Consider the following 10,884-nt stretch of genomic DNA (forward strand, 5'->3'; position numbering starts at 1 on the left):
TTGACATTCCTTGCAGATTTGTTTGAAGGTACATAAGGCTGTATCTCCTTTACACCAAAAGTCACAAAATCTGATTTGATCTGATCTTATAAGTCAAATTATAAATGCGACTTTAGTGCTTTTTTTACTTTTGGAGAGACTGTTTACAAATTGTGGCATCTAGTGTGTAAAACAGCTGCTACATTTGCCTAAATAGCAACACTAACTCAATTTCAAGGTAGATCACTACATGTGAAGCACTTGCAGATGTTTTTAATAGACAAGGCACTACATAAAAATAAGTGTTTCTTTCTTTAGAACATATCAATTCAAATGACATAGCTGATGGGTAGTTAGATGTCTTAAAAATCATCAGATGCTCAATTGGAGTGGCAGGTGATTTCTGAAGCTTTTTTTTTTTAAACACAATTTAATTGTAGTCAAAGAAACACAAGTGATAATGTCAAATTTTTAGAGGGAGATTGTAGAGGTTTCAGGAAGAATAATGATGACTGCTTCAGGAAGGATAGTAATGGCAGCCTCAAGAAGGATAAATACATCACCCCCAGGAAGGAAAGTGATGGCAGGCTTGGGAAGGATAATAATGGCAGTCTCAATAATGATAAAGATGGCAACTTCCAGGAAGGTTAGTGATGGGGGCCTGTGGAAGGATAAAAATAACAGTCTCAGCACAGGTGCTGATGGCAGCCTACAGAAAAAAATAGCTATAGTTGTCTCCAAAAAGGAAAGGACAGATTGGAGATGGGAATCAGGTATGCTTGAAATGGTCAGAAGATTATGTAATCTGATTTAGAATCAAGATAGGAGAATGATGTAGTTACAGTAACTATAATGGTTTATATTAAAATTTGGTGAACATTTCAGTGCCCTTAAGTCACAATATTAAATAAACTAGTACCAAAGACAACTTCCTTTTTGGTGCTTATACTAGAGAATCAACATTATCAAAACATATCCCCACTACAGCACAATCTTTAACATGAAAATATTTTGAGAGAAATATTCTGACTCCGAGTGGCTGAGGTTTCTACTGGCACGGGCTTTTTCAATATACCAGAACAGCAAGATATCACTTGTCTGTTGAGCAGATTCTAATCCATAATGAAGTTCCCACATACTATGAACATAACTAAAATTTCAAAAGCATCGTAAGCATCATATAGAGAATATTAAGGGATTTTATAGCTTAAATTGTAATAAACAATATATAGGGAAAAAGTTGTATATAAATATAAAGCGATAACAGGTATATCCCCTTGTGTGTTAATTAGTTTTATGCCCTCCATTCCGACATGGAATCTGTGCTTCCCAAGATTGTATCTAGACCTAATTGAAATCAAAACCAAACACTAAGAGGAGTTCTGGAACAACATTCGGAAATTTATATGCTATTATTTTTTCATAGTAATTATTCATTCTCAAAATTTACAATAATCTTTTTGACAATAGTCCTACTCTGAAACAGGATCCTATATAATAGACGGGCTAAGAACCTCTTCCATGCTAAAGGATTTCTGTCCGGATTTCTGATAAATCTAGTCAATATTGTGAGAACCTTCACTTTTTTTTTTAAAAGCAATGCACGTTTATTGATTTTTCCTCCTTCCTGAAAGCATCAGATAATAAGAATGAAATGGGATACTGTTAGCTATCAATCAAAGGTCACTGCACAGTTTCACACTGTCTTTTTCCAGCGGAATCTGCTAGAAGATCAGCAAACTATTACTTATGTAATAAACTCCAGTAATTGGCCAGCATACAGAAACAAGTATTTTTTTCATCCTTTATCCACCCCCCCATTGTTTTCCTCATTGTGGACAGTTTAATTATTTGATGTTTTAAATCACTGACTTTCCATACTGATAAATCTTGAATTGACAAAACTCTTCAAACCTTTGTCAAATGACCTTCCATTTCGAGTGTTTTCTTTCCTGTTTAAGGTTGCCTGCACAACAGAATCATTTAAAATCAAAACGGTGGGTAATGGAAAACGAAATGCTGTTTTCAGGGCTTGGCAGCGCCACTTGTAATCTGTTGATTCAGGGAGACGCAGGTGAGTTGACTTTACTTTTCCATTTCTTTCCTTGATGTGAAGTACTGTAGAACTGTGATTTGTGAACTTACCTCATGGGAAATCTCAGGTGCAAGGATAAACCCTGGTACCTTGAGACACAGCCCGTTGGAGCAATGACTTGCTGTTCCACAAGCCTGCTCCTTTGTACTTGCCTCCAAGTAAATGAAAAAAAGAACTGCAATTAAAAAAAATTACAGTGTTGGATACATTAAAAAAAGACATTCCTTTTATTTCTGCCCTGCCCCACCCCTACTCCCAACAGTTTTATCACTATCTTTCCTACCATTCTGAAGGTAGTGATTCATGATTCTGTTCTGGAAGCTGGTAGGGCCCAGGAGCTCACCACTCTATGTCAGAGTCCCCACATGCTATGTAACCAATGGGAGAGCCTCATAGCCAAATGCACTTCTGTCCAATTGCTCACACACATGCATTTTCCTAAAGGTGATCACAATAGGGTTGTCAACTCTGGTTAGATATATTCCAAGATTTTTCATCACATGACCTCCTGCATCCAATTGCCTCACCATCTATCTATGCCAATTGGAAAGCGAACAGGCATTTTTGGCAAAAATAGTGGAACTGCCCGATAATCGCAAGACTGCCCTAAACAAGGCACCTCCCATTTTCGGCGGGTGGGAATTGGGGGATTGGGTACGTTTTGCGCAAGTGCAATTTACGGAGGCAGGTGACCATTTAAATCATCAGCTTCTTCCAAGGAAGTGGATTTTGGTAGCCTTGGAGTGTGAAACCTGAAGTGTGCAGATTAGACCAGGTAAGAGCAGGTCTGAACTTTGTGGATTTGTTTGGATAGCCAGGGTACTCCTTTTAACAGGTAAGGTACCCCTTTGGATCTGGTCCCAGGACACCTTTGGTGGAGGTCAGGTGCCCTTTGGAATTAAAAGTTGGCATAAATGTGCGTATAAAGTGCATAAACATATTACTGTTCATTAATTATTCATTAGAACTGTCAACAGACCTGTCAAAACTATCAGAAGCACCTGTCAAGGGGACCTGCCAAAAGGGTCAAAAGGACCTGTTAAATAGAACTGTCCAGAGGGTCAGTGAGAAATACCTATTAAAGGGAGCTGTCAGGGCATTTAAAAGTCCTGTCCTTTAAATCTTTGAAAAACATGTCTGGAGTGTTAAAAAAAAATGCTTGCTATTTCACTCCTCTGTTGACATAAGCCTGAAGGCTTTAATTACTGGATTAGTGCTGCATGACTGATATCACAACTATCTATCAGCACAGTAGGGTGCCTACCATTTCATAGTTTGATTGATAGCTCCAAGTGGTTATAGACTCCTTAATGTGTGACTATGAATTCCAATGCTTGTTGCTATAAGAGATTGTGCACTTGACTGAAATATTTGTTGTCATAAGGCTTTATAGAGTTGAAGGATTCTGAATATAGCAGTGGGTTTTATAGAATGAGCATTTTTTCAATATGGTGAAGTCTTCAATGGACTCTTAGAACTTCATTTTATCTCATCTCTGCATGGGTCCTGAGGTCTGCTCATAGTGAATACCAGGTGAGTTCGCACAGCAGGTGTAAGGACAAATGTTGGTGGCATGGGTTGGCACTAAGTTGGCATAGGGGTTATAAAGGGCCAAGGGGGTGGGTTGGGGCATAGCATTAAAAACCACTGAGGTTGTTTGGTGCACGTAACATGGCAGCTTGGCATGGGGGGGCATGAGGGCCATAGGAGTTGTTTGGGGGCATACCTAGGCATGGGGAGCTTGAAAGACAATGAGGGTGCATGAGTGCATAGCTTGGCACAGGGATAAAGAGTCATGGGAAGTGGGTGGAAGTCAGAGCTTGGCATGGGGAGCATGAGGGGCCATAAGGTTTGTTTGGGGGCATGCCTTGACATGGAGGGTATGAGGGGCCATGGGGATGGGTGGGGCTGCTGGCATGGCATGGGGACATGAGGTGACATGGATGGGTCAATGGGAGTGTGTGGGGGTGTGAGGGGCGAGAGGGTGTGAGCGGCGAGGGCTGGGGGTGGGGGGGAATGTTTCGTATTTTATTTTTTATTATATTTTGGGCAGCGCTGGAGCCCCAAGGCAGGCTCCTGCCCAGCCCGCTTCCACACCTGGCATTCTCCTCAGTTTTTATGGGATCACCAGCCCCGACTTTCAATTCAGCCCATCCCCCAGGCTTAAAATCCAATGTCTTGGCAACCATTTTTAAAGGTCAAGTTTGCGGAGCCGGGAATTCACCCATCCCTGTGCACCAGACCCACAAGCAACTGAGCCTTTGTTGCCCTTGCATGATTCATGACTGTCAGTCTTTTGCCCCCACCCCCCAATTTCTAACTGAATAAAAAAAGCGTTAGAAGAAAATTATATAAGAAAATTATTTTTTAACGTCCCTTTCATTTTTTTCTGGCATTTTGCAGCAGTTTCCAGGAGATTAGTTTTGAATTTCTGCAGACTCCAGGAAAATCCTAGAGATTTCCCAACATGAGGTTACAAGCAGGAACCCCGAATCATTTATTTTGTTTCTAACAAGTAGTTTTGAGGGCAACTACAGTCATCCTACTGTCATACTGGTTGAGCTATGTTATCACAGCACAGACCAGGGATTGGCATTTGCATCTTCCTGGGCAGTATGATATTGTACCACATTGTGCTACACACTTACCTACCAACCTATAGCGCATGGTGATATTTTACCATAATCATTTTAATAACAAAGTGAGTGGAAGTGGCAAATAGAGAAAAATTTAATTGGAAGTCATTTTAAAAGAAACAATTCTTCGTATTATAATGTAAATATAATTCATATTTGTATCAAATATCAGTGAATTTCCTGATAGTTGTGAATAACTCACCTTGTACTGGTGAGATCTGTTCTTACATCTTTTGCCTAGGAGCTTTAATCAATTTTAATTGGGGGTGGGGGGGGGGGGGGGTAGTTGACAGGCAGTTGACCTGAAATTTCCCCATGTATATTCTTGGAGAGAACCTTGTCCTACAAAGAATGGCAGATCACAAAACTGAGCCTGCGGTTGAATGATTGTTTTACAATCTACATTTTTTATCACTACAACTAACCTTTACTATATTTGGTTTCAAGTTTAAAAGAAGAGGTTATATTTATTGGATTGCCATATAATTGTATTTTATATAAATTTAGTTTTAAGCTCTCTCAGCCACTCCTGCACATAAACAGATGTCTTGCATTGTGACCTAATGAAGCTCCACTCCAGTGCGAATAATATTTATAGCCCACCGTCCCGCTATGCCAGCAATGGAAAAAAAATCTTCAGAATGTTATAAGATGGAGCTCCAAAAAAAGATAATTTTTTAAATGCATGCCTCCAGCGCGGAGCATGGAAACATTAGGAAGTCACAAATATACTCCCTATGTGTGGTTGGAAAATTGTGGGAAGTACACTCATAACTTACATCTAGAAAACCTCAGCAACATGAATAGAGTCAAAAAAGCAGCCCTATAATGTCTGTCTCCAGGCTAGCTCCAGCTCGAAGCTCTAAAACAAAGAAAAGAATTATGAAGGGATTGACATCCTACTATTTTAGTGTGCTGATTAACATTCAGGTTTATGGGGCAATTCAGTGTAGATGACACTTCTGTAATTTGTCGAATTGGAAGCAATCCTGTTCAGTTTCCATCAGATACACTACACTCCTGTAGTCCCTAATCACAGGCCCCTTCTTGAAAGCTAGCTCAAACTCATTTTGATGATCTGCAGTATCTTGTTCAGTATCTTAGCTGCACTTGTTTTTTTTCTTTCCTCATCTGTATTGCTGCTGAAACCCTCAGTTATGTCTTTGTTACTTCTAGTCTTGATTTTTCCAATCTCTCTCATATCAACCTCTCAAAGCGCCACCCTGCATAAACTTTGATTCATGTAGAATTTTGCTATCAACCTCCTTATCTCTAATGTTACTCATTTATCACCCTTGCTGATCTCCACTGGTTTCTCATTCCTCAGTACATAGATTTCAAGTTCTTCATTCTCATCTACAAATACCCCTCCAGCCTCAATCCACCTACCTTTGCCACCCCTTCCAGCTCTCTCTATACTTTCTGCTCTAACCTAGTGTGTTCTCTCCTGTTTTACTTGATTGTTGGTGCAAGAGCCTGTAGCCTCCTTCTCCCCACATTTCAAAGCTCTCTTCTGAAGCTACCTACTTTACACATCTCTTGCTACTTCCAAAAGTCATCTTAAAACATACCTACTACTTCAGCCATGCCCTCTACCATCATTTCTCCCCCCCCACCCCCACCCCCCCACAACCGCCCGCCATCTGCCCCTTATTTCTTTGCTATCGCTGCTGGAGGTGGACCTACAACTGTGAAGCATCTTGGAACATTTTGCCATGCCAAAGCCTCCAGAACTGATGAAAAGTAATTGAACCAAAACATTCTCTATCCACAGATTCTGCCTGACCTGTTGAGTATTTCTAGCAATTTATTTCAGATTTCCAACATCCGGAGTATTTTGCTTTCGTTCTTGATAAATATAATTAGTTGTTGATGTGGTTGTGAAACATATTTTACCATTTTGTTTTTATTTCAGTCATAACATTGTTTTTAATATATCAATGCTTTACTTTCTGCTCTAATTTCCTTTGGCGAAATTAGTGACAGAATTATCTTCCTGGAGAACATCAAATAAATTAAAACTTACTTTCATTAAGGCAGAAATATTCTGTTAAATATTTAATTTCTCTTAATGCTGCATATCACTATATTCAATCTAAATGACTCCTGCATTATTCATGAGAACTAAACCTGTTGCTTTCTAATATATATTTACTTACAAAATGCCTTAGAAGAGAATGACGTCTTTGTCAATTGCTATATAATCCTAAATCTCATCATAAGAATGATTTCATTCCCATCATTCATGATGTCACTGAGGAGAAATTCAGAAGAAAATATCAGTTTCATTGCTTTACGGAGATATAGTTTTATGGTAAAAAGCACAAAAACAAGGGAAGACAGAGGCAGGGTCCTTTGAAGTGTTTGAGATTATGTGGCAATTTAAAGGAATACAGTTCTCTGTTCAGGTTTGATGGATAAAATAAGGACTTGAAAGTTTGTTTTTAAACTCATGCTCAGGGTGTGGGCATTGTTGGCAAGATGAACAGTTATTGTCCATCCCTCATAGTTCTGAGAATGTAGTGGAATCACTGACAGTGGTTTGATGCAATTGGTTGACTTACTAAATCACTTGAGGCCAGTAAAGAGTCAACTATATTGGAAGGGAAGTATACTGGCATGGAAATGTAATGTAGGAGTATATTGATGTGTACACATCTACATATACAATACAACATTCTATATTTCAGAATATATTAATGCCTAAACAACAAAAAAGCAAGAGTATCGATCAATCTGTGGCAAACTATAGATTGCCCTCAAATCCTTAGTTTTACATCAGCTGATGTGTTTAGGTATTGACTGCTCAGTAGTACTCCTGTAACATTCTATGATCTTTCAATATTGTGAGTTAAAGTTCCAGCTGAGATAGAGATTTTTTGGGGCAATATTTCTGAACTAAGGTCCAATAAATCTGTCTTTTTTTTTGAATTACCATAAATAATCTCATTTGTACCTGAAATGAGAGCAATACAGATGGAATCCAATCTGTCCCCTAAAATTTTACTATCTATCACACATGAATAAAATAAATTAACCCAATATTGATTGTTTTGAGTAAATATAACTGAATGTGTTGACAATATTTTGATAATAAAGAAAATGGGAATTTGGGAGGTGAGGGTTAAACTGTGAAATAATGCACTTAAACACAGTGACTTCTTTTCAAGGTCATACTAATTAAAAAGAAAATGTCAAATGTGCAAGAATTGGTGTAGAAATTTTCTTCAAAAGATTTGAAAAAACTAGATTCTAATTTATATTAGTGGGATTGATTTCCAACAAAATTTGAGTGTTTCAGTCTAGGGCTGCCTATTATTTGAAATCACCTTCCTGAACTAGATGAATTTTGCCTACTATCAGCCAGTGCAGAAGAAAGAGCAGCATATGGAAGCATGGTGTCCTGTCTTGAATGAAGGGAGGGTTTTGAGCCTGTGCTGCTTATCATGCTTGAATTGCACTGCCTGGTGGATGGCCATGGAATGACATGGGCAGTGAAATTTTAAAAGTCAATATCCCAGACCACTTTGCCCTCCTGGTTAAATGCTTGCAAGTAAAGGTAAATAAACTTATGATGATATATATGAAATTGTGTAAGTTGCATTTGATCTACAATTTTGTTAATAGGATATATTCTTCTGTTCTATGTCAGGAAGCAAATATAAAGGCTTGTATTTTGTAGATTATAATATCACACATTTTGGATTTATATATTTTAATCTCTGAAATTAAATTGTTGCAAAGTATATACAAAATATGTTAACAAAACAGTAAGGAGGGAGAATAGAATTAACTACTTTCCAGAAAAGAAAATCTTCAGAATACCTGCAGCATCATTACGCCACTGGAGTTGGAAAAATTATAGTTGAATACAAAGATTAAAGTCCAACTGAGCCAAAGGTATTACATTAAGGGAAGTGGGAGAAAGATTTAATTCCTGTCAAACTGTGATGTAAACAACTACAAAGTGATAATGATGGGGTTATATAACCTTGCAACTTCTTTTCTCCTAGACATCACCTGAGGCTTGTTTTGGCTATCCAAATATAAAGCATGTCTGGTGTTTCTGTTGTTTTGAACTTTGATTCACATTGGTGGCCTTCCTTAGTTACTGGTCTCAGCAGCCTCATCTTTAGCCAAAACTTATGTTTGTCACGTATGACTTGCTCATTAATCAATCAAAGAAGAGCTTTCCATGGCAACAGTATTCTTAATAGGGCTTTCTGCAATGATCAGTCTCTCACCAACTACAAATTATCAATACTGATCACTAGATTGGTGCAGTGGGGAGGAATTGCTGCTGTAAGCACTGCAGGGCTGGCTGGTCTCCCAGAGTTTAGTCTCAACGCATTTGCATACAGCTCTGTCTCAGATTAAGTACCCCACCCTTTCCACCTTGCTATTCACTGCATACTTAATTTACATACAAATTTCCTTCTTCCCTCATCCACATTCACTGAACAAGTTTAGGTGGAGACAGTTGTCTCTAAAGAGGAAACTAATTCCAGAGACGAGTTCATATTATTGAAAATCCCATATATTTAATAAATAGAACCTTCTAATTAGCATCTCGTAGTTTTCTAACAATGTCTCTCTGCATCTTTCCCTCTTTTGAGTTCCAAGCCATTGCTAATTGTGGAAAGCAAGAGATTGCAGCATTTGGATTATTTGATCTTTGTTTCTCATGCAGTTTCGCACTTATTAAATGGTGATCTATTGTAATTTTTCAGCCACTTGTTCACCTTTATTAATCCGATATATTTCATGTTGTTAGGATTCCCAAACTTAATTTTATTTTTGTAAAAGCTGCAATTTCTATAATATTGGTTTTCATCCCTGCGGCATGAATCTCAGCCAGGTATCATAAAAGCTGATGAATTTTAAATGGTATCTCAATGCTGAAAGAATAGCCACATGGGTGGGGTCTGCCTGCATTGTGCTGTGTTCTGTCAAAAAAAACGTAGCAAGCACACCACTGCAAATGCCCGAAGGTACTTTTATTCTCTGAAGACGTTGAGGATTTTACAACCATTAAAGAATTAAACATAAACCAATCTTATAAAAGAATAAAACAAACATTGCATGAGGTTACTATCTTCTGTTAGACTGTCTTACATCTAAATGAGCCTCTAAAAGCCACAAAAGGTTTTCTTTTTAGGTGATGTAAATTAAAAATATTTCTAACTACAACGGTTGCTACAAATTACAAACAATAGAACTAATTTCAATAATTTTCAAGGTGCTGCTCTCTCTTGACTTGTCTGGGTATTTTGGAATGCACTTTACTCCTAGAACAGATATTTCAGAGGAAAAGCTGAAAATAGACTTATTTAGCCACTGGTAGATTTAATAAGTTGCATAATCTTTCTTAAAAAATTAAGCCCACCATAAAAGAAAGTAGAGATTTGATTATTTTAAAAATCGGTATATTTGAATACACTACATTTTCTGCTGAGAAAAAAAAAATCGCCGGGTATTACAAAAGTAAGGAATTCTTACCGATTGCTGTTTTAGACATGGTGGAGGATGCAAATGCTCAGAGGCTGGAAGGGAAAGGGGTCCAGCTACAGCAGCGTAGAGAGAGATGACTGAATAAGGCACTGAGTCAGCAGTGTGGAGCTCTGGAAAGGAAAGAATACAGGCGACTTCTATGAATAATAATCACCTGCCAAGCAAACCAGATTGGCTGAAGAGGTCCCTTGACATGACTGGTGCATTCTCTGGATCTCCAGGCGTGAAATATTGATCCACCAATGATGCTAAAGCACAAAGTGCCAGTATGCAGTTTGAAATGCAAATCAATATTGAACCACCTCCCCCCCGTTTATCTAGTGGCACATTCCATGCAAAATGCTAAATATCTGACTTCAATAATTGATGTTTTGGAAGCAGCAGATTTTATAATACCTGAAAATTCATCCAAGTGCTTTTCTTGCATGAACATTATGTGCTGTCCGTGGTGCTGAACCGCAATTTTCGAAAATCGGACAATTTTCAATACATTTGGTGCAATGTTCCAGCACACAGAGGGGGAGGGGGAACGACAGCCGCGCCCTTTTAGTTCCATGCATTAAATTCTGCCTTAAATCAAACTCCTAAGAAACACTTCGAATTTTAATGTATCCATTGTGAGTACAGCTATTAGTTGTAATTGCATTAATTGTAATAATGCCT

At 38.2% G+C, this 10,884-nt stretch overlaps 1 protein-coding gene across 1 annotated transcript in view; it reads right to left on the minus strand.

The window, feature by feature from the left end:
• Positions 1 to 10,487, minus strand: part of LOC144679663 (stathmin-2-like) — a 58,270-nt gene extending 47,783 nt beyond the window's left edge. The window contains exon 1 of the mRNA XM_078540262.1: positions 10,210 to 10,487. Coding sequence (XP_078396388.1) covers positions 10,210 to 10,228 — 19 coding nt within the window. The 5' untranslated portion in view covers positions 10,229 to 10,487. The remainder of the gene's footprint in view (positions 1 to 10,209) is intronic.
• Positions 10,488 to 10,884: the final 397 nt, after the last annotated feature.

Source organism: Cetorhinus maximus, chromosome 4 (assembly GCF_964194155.1).
Source record: "Cetorhinus maximus chromosome 4, sCetMax3.hap1.1, whole genome shotgun sequence".
Taxonomy (NCBI): domain Eukaryota; kingdom Metazoa; phylum Chordata; class Chondrichthyes; order Lamniformes; family Cetorhinidae; genus Cetorhinus; species Cetorhinus maximus.